The 23,157-nt window shown below is 42.2% G+C and overlaps 2 protein-coding genes across 3 annotated transcripts; one reads left to right on the top strand and one right to left on the bottom strand.

Annotated features, from left to right (window-relative positions):
* Positions 1-1,238: 1,238 nt before the first annotated feature.
* On the bottom strand, positions 1,239-6,376 carry LOC113022720 (keratin, type II cytoskeletal 8-like). Its single transcript, XM_026168436.1, has 9 exons — positions 5,775-6,376; positions 4,324-4,532; positions 4,022-4,082; positions 3,790-3,885; positions 3,528-3,692; positions 2,956-3,081; positions 2,596-2,816; positions 2,455-2,495; positions 1,239-2,227 (listed from the first exon to the last, which is right to left on the bottom strand). The coding sequence occupies exons 1-9, from the start codon at positions 6,225-6,227 to the stop codon at positions 1,917-1,919; spliced, it is 1,683 nt and encodes a 560-aa protein (XP_026024221.1). The 5' UTR covers positions 6,228-6,376; the 3' UTR covers positions 1,239-1,916.
* An 8,603-nt stretch (positions 6,377-14,979) lies between these two features.
* On the top strand, positions 14,980-18,901 carry LOC113022722 (keratin, type I cytoskeletal 18-like). 2 transcript variants are annotated; one of them, XR_003272445.1, is made up of 7 exons: positions 14,980-15,767; positions 17,017-17,099; positions 17,188-17,344; positions 17,438-17,602; positions 17,687-17,812; positions 18,023-18,314; positions 18,627-18,693. XR_003272445.1 is itself a non-coding variant. In XM_026168439.1 (7 exons), exons 1-7 carry the CDS (start codon positions 15,327-15,329, stop codon positions 18,664-18,666), a joined length of 1,233 nt encoding a protein of 410 aa, XP_026024224.1. In that variant the 5' UTR covers positions 15,082-15,326; the 3' UTR covers positions 18,667-18,901. The 2 variants fall into 2 exon arrangements, 1 of the variants encoding a protein (XP_026024224.1); XM_026168439.1 differs by having other exon boundaries at positions 15,082-15,767; positions 18,023-18,243; positions 18,627-18,901.
* Positions 18,902-23,157: the final 4,256 nt, after the last annotated feature.

Below are 23,157 nucleotides of genomic sequence, written 5' to 3'. Positions count from 1 at the left end.
TTTGCACATAACAACAATCACTGTGTTTAATTTAACTGAGCTTGGATTTTGTTGCATTTTGACTAAGCTAGCTGCTTCCCATTGTTTCCAGGCTTATTGCTAAGCTACACTAACTGCAGGTTGCAGTTAATATGCAGGAAGACATGGATGGTATCATGTGTTCTTATCTAACTCTCTACTAGGAAAGCAAATGAAAGTGCCCAGTGTACATTTCTCATACTCATCCTTTCAAAGTGAAACCTTATGCAGTGTTGACTAAATTCAGTTAGAGCAAAGCTGGGCATGTTAAGTTCTGGGAGGATATCTAAAGCATGATAAGCCTGAGTTTATAGCTACTACTTTCATTTCAGCTCTGCTGTTAGTATGCTGTTATAAACACTGACTGTTTTTCCCAATCAGGCTTTCAAACCCTGAACATGCTCTAGTCTCTCCCTGTGTCTGGCTGCAGTACATTAAGTGTCGTGAACAGTGGGTGGGATTGTGGTATTTGCAAAGTTTTCTGTCTATAACCTCATGAGAGGCTCTATGGCCTTGGGTGGGGCACCACCACCACCACCCATAATTCATGTTCAAACCAGTTCCTAGATGGGCTCAAAGGCCTCTTAAGGAACAATGGACTGTAAGAGAAACCCTTCCTGTCCTCAGATATGTTACATGTGTTCCTTCCAAGCACTTGCAGATTCTCAACACTGTCAGCTTTAGTATGAAATGTATGTTTTAGGGGTTTGGGTTTTTTCTTTTTTTAGTTTGCTTGTTTGATGCTTGTTTTTTTATTTTTTAGGATATGTGTTGGATTTCTTTGTTTTGGTCACACTTTATGTGAGCTTTTAGTTGGTGTTAAGAGACAATATGACAGTTGCAGACATTTTTGAGGAAGGCCTAACGTTCAGTTCATTTTGTGAAAGAGAAACTCTTGAAATAGGGTGAACAAGGCAGGCTGGGACTTGCCAGGTATTCCAGGGAAAGATTTGTGTGGATTATCATCCTTTCTCATGTTAGATGTCGAAAGCCTCCTTTATCAAAAGCAGTACTTGTTTGTGTTGGAGAAAGCAACTGTTAGCAGCCGGAAAAACCAAGATAGCAGTTCCCTTGAGGTGATTTCCAGTGCTTTGTAACGACTGTTCTGTGCATCTTTAAGACATTTCTATTTGTTTTCACTTTCTTATCAAGTTAACAAACTACAGAAAAATTAACAGTGTCAGTGAATTTCAGCACAAACGCAACACAAGCACATCATGTAGATTTCTGTTTGAACGTTTATTATTGTGCAAACAGGAAAGTAGAAGTCACGAGAACTCGTGTGGCTGCTCTTCATCACAATTTAGAGTTTAACTACAAAAGGTTTGTCACTCCCTGCTCAGCATATAATGGCCTTCTTTTAAAAGTTGTGAATTACAGGTTGGTGTGATGGCAGTGCCTCCTATTGGTTGAAGTACACAGGGTGAAAACACAAACAATACTGCCGCCTTTTGGCTAAAAAAGTGTGGTGCAGTGAAAGGTTTAACTCTTTAGCCCTCGAAAGCCTAGTTTGAGTAGCCTTGAAGCTATTTTCTTAACCTGGAGGTTTCCCTTTATTTCAGGGCTGCTTATAGAACAAACTCAAACTATTCAAACGGTCGTCAAACCACATCTTTACCTTTAATATATATTGTGATTGTCAACACTTATCATAGGGTATGGGGAGGTTTAAGGGGGAAAGAGTTAAAGTCTGGCACTGCTTCAGGTGACTGTAGAGAATTTAGAGAGTTTTTGGATATTTAAGCTCGATAAGCACCGCTGTGTTAAAAATATCTGAAGGAAAGGTGTGTTTACACTTCTTCACACATTTTTTGGGTGAAAATTGGATACTGAAAAAGAATGTGCTTTTTCTTAATCTTCAACAACAAATCATGAATTTCTCAAAACAGGATGGAAAATCACTCTTCGGCTGCAGCTTCAGCCTCCACGTGCTCCGGCTCCTTCTTCTCCACAGCCTCTGGTTCCTCGGCTGCCGCTGCTGGCTTCTCCTCCTCCACCTGCTCCTTCTCCTCCTCCTTCTTCTCTTCCTTCTCTTTTTTCTCCTCGGTCTTCATCACCACTGTCTCCGTCTTGGTGACTGTGGTGCTCTTCACTGCCGTTCCCTCGACTGCTGACGTAGACCCACTGCTTGCTTTGACTTTATCAAAGGAACTGCTGATGTAGGAAGGGATGTAGGAACTCTCCAGACCGTAGGCATTGTAGTTCACACCTACAAATTCAGAGGAAGACGTGAGTGATTAACATTGACACATGCTAATATATCAGAGTTGATATTATGAGATTCTAACAATATAAACTGTATCCTCAGATATGATATCTAGATAAGATGGCTTCAGTCATGGCAAGGTTGTGGGCTTGTCTGACCAGTAAAATGCTCTATATAGCAACAATTAACAAAGCAGAACTAGAAATAGTTGCACATAAGTATGAACTCACAAGTCTGCTTGGACACAGTGGTCTGAATTCCAGCTGCCAACCTTTGGGAAGAAAGAAATAATAAATAAAAGACAAGAACAAGTAAAAGCATGAGTATATTGCTATGTAAGATGTAGGAGAGCATAGGTGCTCTTAGATGACCTGTTCTCCTCTCCTTCCAACAGTTTCCTGTATGTAGCAATCTCAATGTCCAGAGCCAGCTTAACATTCATAAGTTCCTGGTATTGGCGGACTTGGAGTGCCATATCCTGTTTGGCTCTCTGAAGAGCTTCTTCCAACTCTCTGATGCGGAGTTTGGCATCTTTCACCGCCAGTTCGCCGCGTTCCTCAACCTCTGTGATCTGAGCTTCCAAACTGCTTCGCTAAAAGTGGGAGAAGCCAAGCAGAGCGAGGCATTGAATTCAATGGCCTTCATAAGCCCGGCAATGCAGTTTGAATTATTACCTTAATGTCAAAACCTCAAATCATTCAAATGAACAGAAGAAAATCTCTGTCCCTCACCTGAGCTTTAACCATGTCGATTTCAGACTGGAGCCTCACCATCCTGCGGTTCATGTCAGCAATTTCAGCCCTGGTTGACTTGAGGTCTTCTCCATATCTACCCGCCGACTGCTCCATCTCTGCGTACTGGCATGAAAAGAGACAGATCATAGTGAAACTTTAAAACACAAAGTGATACTGCTGGCAGGTTTTTTGCACAATTAATTTGACATGGGGATCAGGAAATCATGTTGCAGCACTCCAACATGCAGTTTGCAATCTCCAGATCCATATTGGCTTTCTGCTCTTTGACTTCTTTGTATATGAAACTTTTCAGTATGTTGCAATAAAAGTAAAGGAAATCGCCTAAGATAGAATATCAGGAGACAATAGAGGTCAGAAAAGTCAGAAAAGAGAAGGCATCCCACACCATCTGCCACAAGTAAAACTCTTGTACCATGCAGAGATTTCAAGTTCATGCTCTTCAGTTTTAAATGTTCATGAACATTAAATAAGCTTAATGGACTGTCCTCACAGATGATGATCTATTACATAATTGTGGGCTTTAGTTTCCCATAGCTTTGTGGTCCCACCTTGGTCTGATACCATGACTCAGCCTCCTCTCTGCTCCTTTTGGCAATGTCTTCATATTGGGCACGCACTTCAGCGATAATTGCGTCCATGTCAAGATTACGGCTGTTGTCCATCTCCACCACAACAGATGTGTCCTTTATCTGGCTCTGCAACTCATTAATTTCCTATGAAGGACAAAAAAGAGGGAAAACATACAACTGATGCCTCCTGTAGAAACACTTTTTATTAGGCTGGAAGTGAAAAATGAAATGAGGTAATTACTGCATCGTAGAGCTGCTTCAAGAATTCAATCTCATCTGAAAGTCCATCCAGTTTGGCCTCGAGGTCCACTTTCATCATATATGCTGCATCTGTATCCTTTATTGGAAAAAAGACAGCACTGAGAACATTCATTGTTCATTACAGTCAAAGTTTAAAAAGAGGGCATTATTTTTCCTCATGAAGGCTAATTGTAGTTTCAAGATCAAGCATTTACTAGAAAGTCTGCACAGACCTTCTTTAATAAGACGAAGTTGTTCTCACACTCATTGCGCTTGTTGATCTCGTCCTCATACCTGCAGAAAAGGAGAATGATTATTTTTATCTTCTTATCCGCTCTATCTTGTTGAAACTTTGGGTTCCTGACAGGAAGTTAAAAATAGCTCTGCAGGCTTTCTAAAAGCCAAACTGCACAAGTCTAGGAAAACTGGAAACAGAGTATCGTTGGCAGTTTAAGACTTTCCCAAATCTCGGACAAATAAAGCATGCCTTATGCTTGAGTGCAAGATTAAAGTGAAAAATCTCAACTCCACCCACTTGGTTTTAAAGTCCTCCACCAGGCCCGTTACGTTATGCAGGTCTGACTCCAGTTTGACTTTTTCGTGACCCAAGTTGTCCAGCTGCTTGCGCAGGTTGGCAATGTAGGCCTCGAACATAGCATCGACATTTGAGTGAGATATGGTCTGCTCATGCAGAAGTTTCCATTTGGTCTCAAGCATTTTGTTTTGCTGTTCGAGGAAGCGTACCTGAAGATTGAAAGGTGGATGAATGCTTAGTAAGAAAAAGGAAGGAAACATGTAATGGGCAGAAACGTGTGGGTGTATGTGATGACTGAAGCTCTGACTTGGTGGATGAAAAAAAACAATGGGGGAGTTACACAAATATCAAAACCTTTCCATAGAAAACAATAAATAATGGAGTGGTTGGTCACTGGGATATGTGGTGGATAGGGTGGGTGTGACTGAAGAGTTTTGTTTGAATCCAAAACATACAGAGATTAACTGAAAGGAAAAAATGAGTAACCAGACTTCTCTGGCCTCCAGCTGCTTCTATCTGTCACAGCAAATACTCCAATCTCAAGTTTAACCCACTGTGTTGCGTTTCAACACGAAGTGGCACTGTTTCTCACTTGCCACACAGCTTGCCCCTTTTACAGCTCTTTCATTAAGCGTCATGACCTTGGGTGGGGTCTGTGCTACCACTCAGCAAACACAGGAGAGGCAGACTGCTGTTTGTGGGTGTGCCATATCACACCAGTGCGCATAGGAGTGGACGAGTGAGCTGTGTTTTACAAGCAGGAGAATTACCCTCAGCGTGATTGATTTTTATATCAACTTCTGTCCCACCCTGCTCTCCTGAAAGCTTTGTGAACCTTAGTCTGTTTATGGGTTTCAGCGACAGATAACGAAAGAATGTGGTCTCTGGTGGTGAAAATTCAGGTCATAAACGTTGAAAATAATTCGGTAAATGAGATTCTGTTCGGTAGACACCTGACACTTCGCTCTCTACTTTCACAACCACTCGTTTTGCAGAATATTGCTCGTATGGGGAATGCACTCCTTTGAGCAAAATTCATCTGCTCTTCATCCCACTCCTGTACTCTGTATCCAGGTTGATCCTTTTATCTGAGCTCTATGATCTCGCCTGAGAGTGAAAACACTGGAAGCAGGAAAGCCATTAAGCAAACCAGGCAATATTCCCAGCAGACTGTATAGATTGTTATGAAGTTTTGACAGGGAATGTCTTAAGGATGATCTCTTCTGTGAAATGAAACTTCTTTCATCTTTCACTCATTTTGGCTTGTAGCGTATCTCTGCAGTTTGTCTGTGCTGTTCTGCTACTGCCGTCACATTCAGTTTCACCCCAGCACTCCTGTCACTTATAGAAGTGTGGATCGTTTGCTGTTGGTGTTTTGCAGTTTATATGTGCTTTTCTGCAGCATGAATTTCAAACACAAGATTTCACATTTCATTACAACCTCGACTGACCTTGTCGATGAAGGAAGCAAAGCGGTTGTTCAGGGTCTTGATCTGCTCCTTCTCTTCAGTACGGATTGCCTGGATGGTGGGGTCGATCTCCAGGTTCAAGGGAGCCAACAGGCTCTTGTTCACTGTCACTGCTGTGATGGGGGCCACAAATTCATTGGCCATGCCACCTGCTACACCTCCACCAAAGCCTGAATATCCAAACTCTACACCACCTAATCTTTGTCCGGATCCCCCAGCGGCAAACCCACCGACCGTCTTACAGCCCCCAACACCCACAGCTGCACCACTGCTGCCCACTCCTCCATATGAGCTGCGGACACCGTAGCTCTGCCTGGCACTCCCCACACCATGACCTCCATAGCCAGAGAAGGAGCGGCTGCTGAAGCCCTGCGTTGGGCTTCTGGGTGAGGACACAGTGGAGTAGGCGGTGGTCTTCACAGCTCTGACAGACATGGTGTAGGAGGAAGTCTGTAGCACTGAGGTTTTGTGAGAGGAGAGACTGCTGAGAGGAGAGTCAGGCAGACAGACCCACCCTGGTCCTGTGTACTATTTATTAGAGTAGGGGAGGAACCCTGCTGAGGTGCGATTGGCTGGTGTCCTCAGTAGGGGAGTGAAGGATAAGGGGGGAGAAAGAGCAAGAGGGGGAGAGATGAGGGAATGTCAGGGGAGAAAATTGCATCATGTTACACTTTTACAGCACATTAAAAGCACAAGAATTACGTAATATCAGAATGCCTTTTTTATATATAAAAAAAGGTTTCCAGAGATTCTGAAAGCAGAAGCTCTGGAAACCTGGAAAACAACCTTTGTGAAGTTGCATTTTCCATGCTTCATAGTTACAGTTGCATTAAAATTATTTTGCAACCAAGTTTACTTCACATGCTTTAGTCACACCTTGGACACATACGATCTACATCCTCATTGTATTTTACATATACTTATACACACACAGCAAACACTGGGTATAAGGAACATGTACACCACTTTATGAGCTTCCCTTCTACTTTATAACACCTCTGACAGGCTGTGATATATGGCAAAGTAAACCGTGCTTGGACAGTATGATGCCCTCTCCTAGCTGGTGGGCATCGACTGTGTAAACCCAGCAAAACAACTGCAGATTTAAAACATTGAATATGTTCCACCACTTTTTTGTCTTTGTATTTTTTTAAATATGTCTTTTAACATTTTATACCAAATGTTTTGTTACCTGTTGGACCAGATTTGTGCAAATGTGCAGCTTGCACAAAGAAACTATGTAATGGGCTGGGTGTTTCATTATCAGCAATAATTGCCACCGATCTATGCTATGTACACACACACATTGATAAACATTCCTTCTGTGTTTGCGCTTCACCTGCTGATATACACACATCCATCAACTCCATCAATTCACGTTGTGGAAATCTTCATTGATTTATCACTTGGCAGATTTATGACTCACAATCTTTTCAGGGCATTTCAATGGCTGTTGCCTAATTTAACCAGAATAACCCAACGTCTTCCCTCTAACAACATTTTTAGCAAACGTCTGTTCTTTGTTTTTCAGGTTTTGTCTGTCAGGGAGGGAAAAAAGACCACCTATTTATGAGCTCACGGAAAGAGAGAAATCCCATGGTACACTGCCATGTGCAAAATAAATGTGAACAGACACAAGGGGGTACATCTTATGGAAAGTACAACCTGAAAAAAAGACTTGTAAGCTGATCAAAAAATGTGTGTTTCACTTGGCTAATCTCAAACGGTGACGTGGTACTTCACAATGGAGCACTTGTGCTAAAGTTGGAGACAACCATATATGTACAAGTCTTTTTGCACAGCATATGTACAGCCTTTTTGCTGTTTCACTAACTCAGCCTCTCCGACGAGCACTAGCTCATGAACAGAGCTGCACTTTGTGCTAATTTTATTTTTTAACACATGATTAGAGCTAGTTGTCTCATCTCTCCTGATAATTCCTTTTTTTTTCTGTGTGAGAAAAGTGAAAAGGTTCATTTCAGAAGTTAATCCCCCAATGCTCCTCTGAGGCTGGTGATGTTATGGTTTGTGTGAAGCTGCTAGATGACACATCAGGACAGGAATGTGCTGAGAAAGATCCACATACATGCTACAAGCCAGTGAGGAGAGGTGCTGAGAAGACGAGCTGGTGGGGTATATGAGAACGCAATTAGCAGCGATAAGAAACAAAGCTATTTCACAACCACTGACTCTCACTGAGAAGTTCATTTTGGACAGGGTGGGATGCACAACAAGTTAACTTATAGTTACATGAGCAGTTATCAGTGACTCATTCTTTTTACAGACCAATATGCTCATTATTATACAATATACATACACTTGGGGTAATAATGTTTGATTGTTTGAGCTGGAAGACCCCTCCACGGCCCATCTTCAGAACTCCTGAAGGAAGGTTCTTATCCAAGATTTTATGGTAGATGGACCCCTCAATCGGCCCCACAGTGCAGTGATCTCATCCTGTACCCTTAGCAGAAAAACAGCCCCAAACCATAATGTTTCCACCTTCATGATTGACTGTAAGATCGATGTTTATTGGATCCTACGCAGCATTTCTCTTCCTCCAAACACGACGGGCCAAGTTGACGCCAAAGAGCTCGATTTTGGTTTCATCTCACCACAGAACTTTCTCGCAAGCCTTCTCTGAATCACTTAGATGTTCATTAACAAACATTAACGACCTTTGCAATTCAGAATCTGATAGTCATGTGGAGACAATCAACCAGTAAGTTTCAAATCTGTAAATAAATTGCCACAGACTTGTAGATCTGCTCCACCCGGGTCGGGTTTTGGCTTTCTACAGGAATCTCTCCAGAAGTTGGCCCAGAAGGCGCAGAGACAGAACTCATTTATCAAGAACTTAGACGTCAGCAAGAAAAAACAAAAGGACTGCCTTCACAGAGATATAAAGACTCAGATTTATAGACTTGGGTCTATAGTTGTGTTGCTGGGGCCAGAGTGATTACCGGCCTTCTACTTACAGGGTGGTCGACATGTAAAGTGTAACTGAGTTGTGGCATAGCTGGCTCTGGCCTTGGACTGTGTGTTTTATCCTTTTGCAAGTGGGACACTGGACTTGACTATTCCTTCATTTTTTGATCATTGTACTAATACATGTTGTCTTTTAGAATTTTATTGGTTGTCATTTTTTCCCACAGCTACTGCAGCATCTCAACGAGGATGACTCAGATCGGCGCACAGAATTTGCAGAATAGGCAAAACAAAAATTGGAACAGGACCCTCAGTTCACGCAGAAGATTTTGTTCAGTGATGAGGCAAACTTTTATGTCAATGGTGAAGTTAACAAACAAAACCACCGCTATTGGTCTGACACTAACCCACATTGGATGGATCCCTCCAAGACTGTTGGAACAACAAAAGTGATGGTTTGGTGTGGTATATTGGGCACAACGATAGTGGGTCCATTCTTCATCAATGGAAACCTCAAGGCGACTGGATATTTGAAATTGCTACATGATGATGTGTTTCCCTCTTCATGCACTGAAGCTGGCACGTTCCCTGAGTTTTTCCAGCAAGATGGTGCACCACCACATTATGGGTGCCAGGTCCGAGCATTCCTAGATGAACAGTTTCCTGGAAAGTGGTCTGGTGCCAGGTCTGGTCCCCACGGTCTGCCAGCCAGACCGTGGGGAATGAGGACCCAAAACACAGACTCTGCGATGCAAACAGTGCTCTTTATTTACAGTGAAAGCTGTAAACACAATAAATCCCCGTTGCTCCTTTGAATCCCGTGTGTGCGCTTCCCTCCGACGTCTGTGCTCGTGCTCCCCGCTGTTGTGTTTCCGCACACCCCGTGCGTGCTGCCTTTCTGGTCCACTCTTCCTCCTGCAGGAAAACCACAGAAACAGCCGTCAACACTAACCCCGGCGGGCATACACAAACAGCACTGTCATACACTGACACACACTGACTTGGGATGACAACTCAATGATCCCACGCTCCAACACTCTCCTAAGTAGCTCCCCCGACGAGCCCTGACCACCAACAGGTGTGTGGCAGGAACTTCAGGTGTGGCCAGTCCTCCTGCAGGGCCACACCCATCAGGCCTGCATGTGGCTGTTCTCCATCCTCCAGCCACACATGTACACACCCTGCCTATACATATAATGAGTGGAACACAGACTAACACAGCATTGTGCAGAAAGACACACACATCACCAAATAATAATGATAGTAATAATAATAATAATAATAACAACAACAGTCAAAACTGCTCACGGACCCCCGAGTCCTTCAGAGCCGGGCCAGTTGAATGGCCCCCAAGGTCTCCCGATCTGACCCCCTTAGACTTTTATCTTTGGGGTCATCTGAAGGCAATTCTCTATGGTGTGAAGATACGAGATGTGCAGCACCTGAAACTACGGATACTGGATGCCTGTGCTGGCATTTCTCCTGCGGTGTTGCTATCAGTGTTTGAAGAGTGGGAGAAGAGGGTTGCATAGACAATCCAACACAATGGGCAGCACATTGAACACATTTTTTAAGTGGTTATGTCGAAACCAAGCACACCATTGTTTTTCATTACCAATAAGTTTGATGTGTCACATGGCCCTCTTCCTATTGAAAAAACAAAAGCTGTATCCAAGATGGCCGACTTCTAAATGGCCACCATGGTCACCACCCATCTTGAGGAGTTTGCCCCCTCACATATACTAATGTGCCACAAACAGGACTTTAATATCACCAACCATCCCCATTTTATTACGGTGTATCCATATAAATGGCCCACCCTGTATATTGTGTTTTGTTTTGTTTTTAATTGTTGATATTCTGTCTCTCCTCATTAAAATTAAACTACAATAAAAATGACAAACGGATCATTTCTTTAGAAATGAGAAAAGTTACAAATTCAGCAAGTGATCCAATTATTTCCCCCGTTGTGTAGCTATCATTTGACAGGTATATGATAAAAGATTAAAATGCATATACTTAGAAATGGCATAAAAAGCAGGCATGCAAAAATATTCATTACAGTAAGAAGTGGCGTTGCTGTTATTTTTTTTCTTCTTTGGTCTTCAAAGTTGGACTTTGCTGTGTTTAGAGGAGCTTGCCAAGCCTTGAAAGCAATCAAAAGTATGTGCTATAAAACTATTTTCCTGCTTCACCCTTGAATGCCTGTTCAAACAAAAAACACCCACATACAGTGATGAAATACACATTTACGCGCTTGGTAAGAGGTATATAAACTCAATGGACATAAACTCGCTAAAGGCAGAGGACCACCCTTCTTCTGCTCCAGTAGGTTTGTTTGCTTTGAGACTTGTGCCCCCTTGTGGTTGGAGCGCAGAGGTAGATTCAGTAAAGTGAATCCATTCCCATATATAAAGCGAGTCCTTTATTTGTTGGTATTGTGAAAACGTCTACATTGTGAATCTTAATTTACAGGAGGTGCATAGTAAAAGATATTAAACTGAAAAATTATAGTGTGAATCACTTTAAAACTGAGAAATAGGGCATGGACTTTGGTAGAGAATAAACTCGCACATTTCCTCAAATACATTTTGAAACACAATGGATAAATTCGTGAAATTACCACTTAAACAGATATTTTTTAAATCAGTTATATTGCTGAACTCTGCAATGAACCTAAGCTAATCTATCTCTCGTGCACAGGGGCATGTAGGTGACTCTCCAGTGCATCAGCTCAAACTCGTAGCTCAGGCTCATTTTAGGTCTTCCTGTGAAATGTCTTTGTGCCAGAAATGAAAATGACATCTCACAGAGAAAATGTCTCTTAGGCGACACAATTCAATAACCTCTGCTGTGTGAGCTTTCTTGTCTGCCAATGGTCCACGTTTAACCTAGAAGATAAATGTGTTTGTACAATTCTACTGACAATATCCAGTGTGACCACCTCTATTCTTTAACGCAGCCTGGAATCTCTGAGGCAGCTTTCTTATCATTTCTTTAAGTAGTCTTCTTTGGATGCTTGCTTGCTTTTGTTCCATTCTCTCTCGCCATGATCCCACACTGCTTCAGTAATGTCGAGGTCCAAGCTCTGTGGAGAGGACATGACTTTCAGGCACTGATTATCTGCTGTAGATAGTTTTTACGTCACAGGAAACACTAAGGACACACTGCACACAGTGTTAAGATATGCCACATTTTCAGCTAATAGCTCTTTGGGAATTACCTCACTGATCCAAAGATAGCATTTTATGCCTTTCAAAATGTGTTATCTTTGACATTTTTCATAGAATCAAGTAAATAAATGAGAACATATTTTGTGACAAGCTGCTAGAGTAGGATGTCTTGAGACCGGTCTTGGTCTTCACTTGATCTTGTCTTGGTCTCGACAGACTTTGATCTTGGTCTTGTCTTGGTCTCGCTTTCTCGGTCTTGCTGTCTCAGATCGACATAGTGATCGGGAGACTTGGAGTCAACAGTATCCATGACACACAACGTAACATTCGATAATGTGTCATGCGCAAAAGCATCAGCTCTAAGAGCCGTGCTTAGAGAGTGCTTTGTAGTGAATCAGAAGAGTCGACTCCCATTGAGCGAGAGCCGGCTCCTCACTTAATTTCCTTTCGCTGCTCAGCTCTCACACAGTGACTCAGCTATGCTCCAATCCCTCCATACTGTGGCCAATCACATGCAAGGATATAGGATAATATCATTATGTGAAAAACAGAGAGGGTGAGAGATGTGACAGTCAAGTGGAGCTGCGTCTGTCCTCTCAGTAAGTGAGTGAGACAGTAGACAGTGGTGAGGAGGGCTGTGCGAGTGCATCCCAAAAACACATAAATATGCCTGACACCAGTAAACGAAGCAGCATCTGGCTGCAGTTTAAAGACCTTTTTGTCTCGGTCTTTGCTCGTCTCGACTTTGTCTTGGTCTTGACTCGGTCTGTCTTTGTCTTGGTCTTGGTTTAGGCAGTCTTGACTACAAGTCTACAGGCTGCTAGAGAAAAAGTGCCTGAAGACATAAAATGTACTCTCTATTAAGTTTATATCTTCAGTTAGGTACCTTTTTCATACTTGAATGATTCATAGGTCCGTGTTGAGTGGCTTAACATACAAAAATGCTCTAAAAATAGTCAGCTGCAAGGAATGGACTAAAAGTATAACAGCTGCTAATCTCCAAAGAAAAATTGAAAGACCTTAAGAAAGCCTGGAGAACTATTGCTCAAGACCACTTAAAAAAATAAAAAAATAAAAATAAAAGTCTGGCTCCTGGGAAGCAAAACATAAAGAAGTCAGGGATGGCTCACAACTTTTACACAGTACTGTATGTACAAATTTAAACAAGGTCCCTTCTTTGGTATCTTTGAGCATCTTGGATGAGTCAGTGAAAGAATGACAAAAAAGAGGAAGGGAGGATGCAGAAATGTGAGTCACTTAGAGTGTATCATACTCACATGCATGTCAGCACTGTTTTGTGTATGTGTGACACGACCACAGATACAATATGCATGATAATAAATATGCAAATGCATCTATGCAAATGTAGATTTTGGATTTTGTATACATCTACGAGCATACGGTTTACGCTGTAAAGAAAGGAAACTAAAGAGAAAGAAGGAGGGAAGTAAAATTAATTCGAGGCCGCAGCAGTCTGAGCATTGCAGTAATCTGACAGTTAGCCAAGATTTGTAAAAGAACAGAAACTTCTGCAGTGGTTTCCAGACTCCTGCTGTGTGTTACTATGACTCACAGTCTCCATTCTCTCCAGTATCCCCTTGTTTTCCTTTTATTATCTTTGGTTTAAAAAGAAATCTTAGTGGTGTGAGTCGGGATTTAAAGATAAGAGTCTTGATTGAATCTGGGATGTTTTCTGCAATTTAGAGATTAAGCTGTTTTATATAAACCTGTAGCTCAAGTTTATTTCTCTGTTTGTCACTGCAAGGTTTAGGACTTACTGGCCTGGGGAAAAGGTTGCCAACACACATTCAAACAAACGAGACGGCAGCCACAAGTCATGAGGTATGAGTCATGCTGACTTCATTCATCGTTCCTCTAATCTGCCTCTGCTGCAGTGCATTCTTTGCTTTTTCTTTGCTATTTTGCCACTCTACAGTACAAGCTCTTCTCTTCTTACTGAGTGTTACTAAATTAAATTAGTAAAGACATACACAGTAATAGGGTGGGAATGTACACGGTGAAAGCTGATCAAGCTTGGAGGCGAGGGGAGGAACAGAAATGAAAAGAATGAGGTTGTAAGGGGGCGCAGGAGGTTGTTTGAGTCTTTGGAATTTCCCCCTGTGGGTGCTTCATTATCCAGGTCTCTAAGGGCTCAGAGAGGAAAACCCTCTCTGGCCACAACTTTAGGTTCACTTAAGCGCTTCCAAGGTCATGCTGGAGCACTAAATACTGTAACTGGATTTAAGAAAATTAAAGGTTTTTGTGTTTGAGAGTCTATCACAGGGTTTTACTCCAGTGTATATATCAGTCCTCTATGTTTGTATGTTCCACTTCATTTATTCACCTTCATCATGTTGCAAACACGTTTTTAGGACAGCTACAAGGAGCACTGCAGTATTCTGTTTTACTTTCTTTGAGGTTCTCAAAGGATAAGAGAAAATGTCCAGAGGCACAAAATAAGATAAGACTTCAAAGATAATTGTTCAGAATCCTCAATAGAAATTGATTTGTGCACATAATCGCCTATACTGTGACAGTTGAATGAGGGCAGCTTTTATTTCCTTTTGATTGTACTTTGACCCGGGTATCAGCTAACCTTTGTTTTTCATCTCTTGCAGAGCCTTTAGATCCAGCTGAAGCTTGGGTTTCACAGGTATTCCTAGCACTATGTCCGATTTCTTTGTTCATCATTGTATATCCTACTCAGTGTGCTGGAATTCGATCACAGTCGTGGCTGAGTCTGTTAGTAAATCAGATGGCATCACTTCTGGTGTGGTTTTTCTAAATCTGCTTAATCTGATCGAGACATTTCTTTAACGCCATGTTTTAGTTGTAGCTGTTTCATACTGTATTCAGTTCAGTTAAGATAGGAAGGCTGGCACAGTCTGTTTATTTTGGGCCTGGCTGACCACAAACTTGCAAGCACGCAGCAAGTACTAGGCATTATTCCTTTCTCGGGCAAACCAAAAGTATTTCGTTGCATACTCACCATATTTTACCCTTTAATATTTGCTTTTAATTCTCACTAGAAACATATGCTTGTCCATTGCTGCTTTCTGTTATTTGCTGTGTGTGTTGGTTTATGTGGTCTCTGTAGTTCCGTTATCTGCTCAGAAGGCTATTACATGTTTACACCACAAAGTATGTTTAACACATTTCCTTGGAGACAGAAAAAACATTGTGGGTTAAAAAGGAAGCATATGAGAGAGTGAGTGAGTGCGTGAGTGAGTGAGTGAGTGAGTGAAACAGGAAACAAAGACTGGGGTGATGTTGAAGTGGGCAGGGTCTGAGACACCAGCTTTCATTGGGGGAGAGAGGCAGGAGTATAAGTTCCCCACTTCCCACTGCCGGCGTCATTTTCTAGACCAGCCAGCAGTGAGTCTCCACATCTCATTTTTCACTTCATCCTCTGCCGTGTCTAAACTTATCCAACATGACCACAAGATCTAGTCGGATGTCTTTCACCCGCTCTACCCCAGTGTACCGTGCTGCCAGTATTTATGCTGGTGCTGGTGGACAGGATGTTCGCATCTCCTCTGCTTCTGCATCTTCCCTGCGTTCTGGTATTCCACTTAGACCTTCAACCTCCTTTAAGCTGAGCAGTGGATTGAGTGGAGGCATGGGCGCCGGTTACGGTGGTGCCAGCGCGTCCGTGACAGCCAGCGGTGGCTCCGGTGCTTCGATCCTGGGCAATGAGAAGGGAGCCATGCAGAACCTGAACGATCGCCTGGCCAATTACCTGGAGACGGTGAGGACCCTGGAAAAGGCCAACAAGGAACTGGAGCTGAAGATCATGGAGGCCCTGGAGAAAGGAGGCCCTGACATTAGAGACTACAGCAAGTATGAGCCCATCATAGACGACTTACGCAGACAGGTAAGAACTGAGAACAAATGAAAATGTTAGAAAAGTGAAAAGGTGTTTGATAAGACACAGTGAGAAAGATACTTTAGAAATAGTTTAGCTGGGCTAAAATTTGAGAATCAATGAGTGCATGTGACAGCACTCAACACTACATATTTCCAGCAAGAAGGTTTTAACATAATCTTTATTTAAAGATCACCTGTGTTTGAAAATGAAGCTGGAGAATGCTTTTACTGAGACCAGCAGTGTTTCCTTTGTAAGTTATCAAATTTCTTTAAAGAGAACGACGGGTGTGGCAGCTCAACTGTAGCCAGTCCCCTCCCCCATAAAACTCTCGACTGGCCCCAACTTCCTCTGATGAATCACCAACACAAGGGTATCATCACGAGAGACGGACTGCGAAGCTCTCAGAAAACCAGCAGACAAAAGCATTTCTAAATGGTTCTGCTTGTTAGATGTGGATTCTACAAGCATGCGTAGTGTAGGAGGCGCTCAATGGGAAACAGATGTGTGGCACTCGTACACACAAAGCGATCTCATAGTGCCAGAGTGAGTGTGCACACACACACGCACAGATAGATGCGTGTCAGTGCAGTGGTTGTATAACAATCAGCAGAGTCAAATGTCACATTCTTCTCCAGAGTCCCGCTTTTCTGCATCACATAATGACACATTTATGGTGGTTTTTTCGTTTTTTACTCTTTTTTTTTTTCTACCACACTAAAGTATTTCCCCTTCCCCTCTGTGACAGGAAACAAGAAGAAATCATAGACTCACTGCCACAGTCACGATAAAGAATTTTCCCCTCTGTGCACGCATAGATGCGATCGGTGATGCATACAGAGACAGACAGACAGAGACATGTGCAGTTGGGTGGACAGAAGAGAAACTTTCTCTCTATGATTTATTGAGACAGGATACATGTTGCTCTGGCAACGCTAAAACAAACCAGATTCTGTTTTGGCACAGGAACACCCTCGCTTCCTGTTCTTCAGTTTATGGTTCTTCTTTTATGACTACAGGTTACTATGGATTCAATCATGCTGCGGTCGGTTTTTGCAGTTTGACTTTTTGAGTATCGGTGGTTACATAAGGCAAGTCGGGCCTACAAAAAATGCTGTGTCAAAGCACATAATTATTAGAACTGGCTACTGACTTGTGCACGGGTTAAGCAGCTCTGTTCTTTCTAAACAGCAGAATCAAGTAAAATGAAAATAATAAAATAATAATTTTTTAAACAATGTTTTATTTTCCTGTCCAGATCTTCGATAAAATAATGGATAACGCCCGTTTAGTGCTTCAGATTGACAACGCCCGCCTCGCTGCCGACGACTTCAAAGTCAAGTATGTGATCGTCTCGTCTTTGCATGTGGAGTCATTCTTACACTCTGCGATTGTGTCTCTCATACACTGTGTCTGCTCATTCCCACAGATCTGAGAATGAGATGGCAATCCGCCTGTCCGTGGAGGCCGACATTGGCGGGCTGAAGAAAGTCCTCGACGAAACGAACATGAGCAGGCTCAACATCGAGAACGAGATTGAAGCCGTGAAGGAGGAGCTTCTATTCCTAAAGAAGAACCATGAGAACGTGAGCTTGCGGTTCATCAGATTGATAATAACATATAGAGTCACACGTTTTGTTGTCTTCTTCATTTCTTTTCTCATTCTGCTGATCCAACAGGAAGTGATGGAGCTGAGGAGTCAGATCTCACAGTCAGGTGTGCAGGTGGATGTAGACGCTCCCAAAGGTCAGGACCTGTCCCAGATCATGGAGGACATGAGAGCCAACTACGAGAAGATTGCATTGAAAAACGCAGAAGATCTCAAACGGTGGCATGAAAATCAGGTGCGGTGGACATCAAGAAGTTTGATTCAAAAGACACGCTGAGCCACTGTGTTTCTGACCATCTTCCTTTCGTGTCCCTGGCAGATTGCAGATGTGCAGATGCAGGTATCACAGAACACAGAAGCTCTCCAGGGGGCCCAAATGGAGAAGAGCGACTTAACACGACAGATACAGACTCTGGAAATTGAACTTGCATCTCAACAGAGCTTAGTAAGCATTTTCACTGATTTTATTTATAAACATGAAATTATCAAATCCTTTCTAAGTTTATGACCCTATTCCATAATGCATTCTCTATATCTTTTTACTACAAAATTGGCACAGTTGAATACCATGACCACTGCGCCCACTCTTAGTTAGCAAAGCATATATTTCCTCATCTTTTCTTATACTTACAGCTTTTATTTCTCCTTTTATTAGAAAGCCTCTTTAGAAGACACCCTGCGCAACACAGAGCTACGTAACAACATGGAAATGGAGAAGTATAACACCCTCATTATCCGGCTGGAGGAGGAGCTGGCTAACTTACGCGCGAACATACAGCAGCAGACCCAAGAGTACGAGGCGCTGCTCAACATGAAGATGAAACTTGAGGGCGAGATCAGCACTTACAAGACTCTGCTGGATGGTGGAGACTTCAAGTAAGAGCTATAAAGATGTGGTGGAAGAAAAAAAAAATGCAGGTCATGGCAAGATGATGGTGATGGTGGAGGTGAATATGAAAATCAATTGATAGCATGAGTTGCATGGCCAAAAATAACTACACCATTATGCAAGGTAATCCCAGAAAGTTGATTCTGTTTATCTAGATGTAGTGTTTTCTGAAAATGCAACATCTAGATGAGCAGAATCAAAACACTACATCTAGATAAACAGAATCAACTTTCTGGGATTTCCTTACCTGGATGATTGATGCATGCATCAAGACATTATGCGAGGCAAAAATCTCAGCTGGTCATGGTCTCAAGGCCAGTTTAATGTGAATATTCTGGAAGTCAAAATGTTTCATTTGTGTTTTGCACAGGCTCCAGGATGCACTGGACGAGCTGGAGGCCGCCGACTAATTTGGAACAAAGGATTGGGAGTCATCGCAACAATGGAAGCAATCTGCCCACACCCATTAATTATGAGTGGGGTGGGTGGAGGAGTTTTGACATTTTTTGCACTATAACCACATGTCAAGTGAACCCTGATTTAAGCAGTTTTTAATAAAGGCATTATTCCACCACAGCGAAACATGGATCACTGCCTGATCTGACCGCAAAATAAAAACAAATAAAACCACTTCTTAAACCTGAATTCACAGTTTTTGTCTGGTTCTCACTTCAGTTCATTTCATGTTTGGTAGGTAAAGGCATTTACTAAATTAAAAATAAATAAATAAATAAATAAATAAATAAATAAATAAATAAATATAATAATAATAATAATAATAATAATAATAATAATAATAATAATAAAATAACTGATCATTACTGTTGGTGAAACCAACAATTTATAAAAAGAAAATATCCACAAATTTGCTTGACTATATTGCTATCTTATTCAGGGAAATTGTTATCTGTGTTATCATTTGCTGCATCTCAAAATATTATGATGAAATAAAAGCCACGATCCATCCATTCTTTTCTGCTTATCCCATTCAGAGAAAAGGCCATAATTTGTAACGTGAATCTTACAAATGCAACATGATAAGTGGCCACTAGGGGGAAGAAGTAGTCCTAAATGAGCCACCTAGGTGGCTGCATAAGAATTTGCCTTACTACTTATATGCACCAAGGAGTAGGGATGGGTACCGGTGTCCGGTGCCACGATGGCACCGGTTCTGACATAAACGGCAGTAACCAGACCGAAAATCAGCGCACATTTCGGTGCTTTATTTCGGTGCTTTTTTTTCTTGAGCTGTGATACGCTTTAGATTCTAGCCAATCATTTTACGTTTCCGAGGATATTAGGCGGGTCCAGGTACGTACGTTCTTTTAGAGCAGAGCTACAGATTCAAAGTGCCCAAGGCAGGCAGTCAAAGTCTGGCTGTACTTCACAGCAGAGGCGGAGCCAGACATTTGAAACACCCGGGCCTTAGCCCTAAAGGGTAGTTCCGACAACACCAAAACGTAACATTTCCCCCCACCCAAAAATCAAACATGTAACCCCAAGTGAAATGTTTGATCAAAAGCGGATGAAGGCTGGTGGAGGCTGGAGCGGTCCCACTGACCCTCCAGCAGACGACGAAGGCTGGAGCGGTCCCTCGGACCCTCCAGCGAAGGCAGACGAAGGCTGGAGCGGTCCCACGGACCCTCCAGCGAAGACAAACGAAGGCTGAAGCGAAGGCAGACGAAGCTGATGGAGGCTGGAGCGGTCCCACGGACCCTCCAGCAGACGACGAAGGCTGGTGCGGTCCCCCCGGACCCTCCAGCAGAGGCGGATGAAGGCTGGAGCGGTCCCTCGGACGCTCCAGCGAAGGCGGATGAGCAGCCCACCAGCTGCACACACGGACCCGCAGCCCACCAGCTGCACACACGGACACGCAGCCCACCAGCTGCACACACGGACACGCAGCCCACCCAGCTGCACACACGGACACGCAGCCCACCAGCTGCATGTGGGGTTTTTTGTTTTTGTTTTTTTTTTTGGGGGGGGGGGGGGGGGGGGGGTTTAGAAATGACTGAAAGATTAATTGGCTCTGTTTTGAGTTTTGTTCAAAAAAGTGACTTCATATAGGGAAAAATATATATCACATATGCAGGACACCTTAAACTAGTTTTTTAATTAAGCAGCAAGGCAGAACAAAGTCGGGGCTTTATCAAGACATGAGGACTAAACCCCAATTCAACCAGACCCAGAACTGATCCGGAATTAAAACAGGACTACAACAGTTCAAAATCAGGACTACTTAGGATTTAACCAAGACAGAACCAGAATCAGAACTAGATGATAGTAGCACTAAAAATCATCATAGACCTGCACTACACTTATTTTTTTAATTCTACCAAAGTACACTATTTAGATTGAGAAAAGTTTATATAATTATTTAGCCTTGTTGTGCAAACAAGCTGCATAACTTAATAAATACAGAATTTGAAAAATAACAAACCTAAAAAGAAACACTAGATACATGAGGACCTATGATACGGTGATACTTTTGGTAAACAACCATTTGACTAACATGTGTGTCTCACCTGCTCTTGTTCCATCTCTGTTCTGTCCTCATTCTCCATCTCCCTCTCTGTTCCTCTCTCTCCCTCTTTGTGCTGACAATCATCAAATATACAGTTGAAACCAGATATTTACATGCTCGTCAGATAAAAACACAAACACTTATTTAAGGTAAAACCTCAAATTAGACTAAATGTTTAATTTCTATTTGTTAACTTTAAGAGTAAAGAGAGAAATCGTCTGTATTTCTTAATTGCAAATGGAACCAAATTGTATTCAAAATTGAGCCACACTTATGGAGCTCCACGATTCTTTTCCTGGTGTTTTGGTTGACATCTCTTGATTTTCCCATGTCAAAGAAACAGGCTCTGTGTTTTGCCTTATATGCATCCACAGCTGTGCCACCAATTTACTCACATGGACTCTACTAACCTATCAGAAGCTTCTTCAGCTCAGAATGGAATCGTCTGGAGTTTTCTTATTAATTAACAAACTTAGTGTATATGTACTCCTAAATTTGATGAAAGTGATAAAAAAATAGACAGCTCTGTCTCTCTTTATTCTGACATTTAACTAATTCAAAATATATTTCAATATTTATCTAAAACAAAAGTTTACTCTAAATTGATGTTGTACAGTAAAAATGTTTTATGTTTTCTCCCTAAAGTGTAAATATCTGGTTACAAATGTGAATATCCTGCTGTGTACTGAAATCCCTCTTGTTTTGCATAGAAATATACTGAACAACATACAAAGCATAATATATAAAATAACATTTACCTGAGTTTTTTCTTTAAAGAACCCTCTAATGTCCATTCTTATATTTCAGTACATAACTGAAACCGATTTAGTCGGGAGGGTAAGAACTGAAAATATGAAATAAACACACGTAAGCTAAGACTCTCTAAAAAAATAGCATTTGTTCGGCTTTTCATTTCGCCATTTGTTGATTCACTTGAAGAGCAAGTAACGTAATATTGGTCAAGTGATCAGTTTGATATCAATCTTTCGTGATGCACCGTCATATTTACATTATTTGTACGGTACGAATGATTTGTTTTGGTACCTGGTCAAACTTAAGCTCTCCTTAGTATGGCTGGCTCCGTTTCTCCAACAGCGCACTCACAGGCAGCAGCTTCCCCGCCCTCTCGCTCAGTCGCTTAGTACCTGAGCTCGGATCATACCAATATCAGGGGGGATTCACACACAGTCGTAAATTCCCACAGTGTGCACTATGTGCTTCGAATATTGTGTGTACTTTTTGTTTTGTACAGTTGTCAGCCAGGCATCTAACTATGAAAAAATTACACTCCAAAAGACCCCGGACTTCTGACAAAACAACCCGGGCTTAAGCCCAGTAAGCCACCCCCACGCTCCGCCCCTGGTTCACAGCAAAAGATGCAAACTCAGCAGCCTGCAACAAGTGCTTTAAGCTGATACTGTGATACTGTCAAAGGAGGTAACACCTCAAATCCGATGAAACACCTGGCGACGCATAGTGTTTTTTTTAAAAGCCGAGAAATGCGCCGTATTTGATAGCTTGCTGCAAGACCTCACACCGAGCACATCTACTGCCGGTGGGTTGCCTGTTATCGGACCCGGAGTTAGCAACATCTCCCAAAAACCCGAAGAGGAGAGTCCTGGCCCCTAGCCCTGCCAGTGTAGCAGAAATGATGACGGATGATGATGGCAGCAGCAGCCGTTCTTCTCGGCGTGAGTAGCTTCATGTTGTTCGTGTGTAATTTACGTTGAGTAGGCTAACCATGTTATTACATTAATGCAGTGGTTCCCAAACTTTTTTCGCTGGGCCCCCCCTTTGTTTTACAGAAAAATGTTCGTGCCCCCCGCATGCGCACACACGCACGTACTAACACATCCTCCAACTACACACACACATATTTTGCTCAATTGCGGTTTATTTCACACCTCAAACATAAACAATTAAGCAAATACAAGTAATCTGCAGGTAAGAAAATAAACTACTAACTCTTTTACGCTACGTCCGCACCTACACGGATATTTTTGAAAACGCAGCTGTGTCGTCCACACATAAACGGCGTTTCGAATCACCGAAAACTGAGATTTTTCAAAACTCCTTTTTTGCTTTTACGTGTGGACAAGGAATACAGTTTTCGTCACACAGCGTCAAAGGTATGTGCCTTTTTTCACGTCAGCTGTGCGCCACGTTATTGTTTACATGAGAGGAATTGAAGAATGGCAGATAAACAGTATTTTGTCTCTATCTTCAGGTTTTACACTCTTACATATAAACACGCAGTTACTGTCCCTCTATTTAGAAAGGCAGAGGCACCACGGTTTACTTCTTTTACATGTAGTTGTTTTTTTCCTGTGTAATAATATTCAACATTGCTATCAATAAATTTTTCAAAAAAATACCT

Source organism: Astatotilapia calliptera, chromosome 5 (assembly GCF_900246225.1).
Source record: "Astatotilapia calliptera chromosome 5, fAstCal1.2, whole genome shotgun sequence".
Taxonomy (NCBI): domain Eukaryota; kingdom Metazoa; phylum Chordata; class Actinopteri; order Cichliformes; family Cichlidae; genus Astatotilapia; species Astatotilapia calliptera.
The sequence above is the reverse complement of the archived record's forward strand: the minus strand, read 5'-3'. Positions and strand labels throughout refer to the sequence as shown.

Excerpts from the sequence above, each read along its gene's own strand:
- LOC113022720 (XM_026168436.1), bottom strand. The coding sequence starts at position 6,227 with ATGTCTGTCAGAGCTGTGAAGACCACCGCCTACTCCACTGTGTCCTCA. Across the intron at positions 4,083-4,323 it reads GTGGAGGACTTTAAAACCAA|GTATGAGGACGAGATCAACA; the intron begins GTGGGTGGAGTT and ends CCTTTTCTGCAG. Across the intron at positions 2,817-2,955 it reads TCGACATGGTTAAAGCTCAG|CGAAGCAGTTTGGAAGCTCA; the intron begins GTGAGGGACAGA and ends TCCCACTTTTAG.
- LOC113022722 (XM_026168439.1), top strand. The coding sequence starts at position 15,327 with ATGACCACAAGATCTAGTCGGATGTCTTTCACCCGCTCTACCCCAGTG. Across the intron at positions 15,768-17,016 it reads TAGACGACTTACGCAGACAG|ATCTTCGATAAAATAATGGA; the intron begins GTAAGAACTGAG and ends TTTCCTGTCCAG. Across the intron at positions 17,813-18,022 it reads TTGCATCTCAACAGAGCTTA|AAAGCCTCTTTAGAAGACAC; the intron begins GTAAGCATTTTC and ends TCCTTTTATTAG.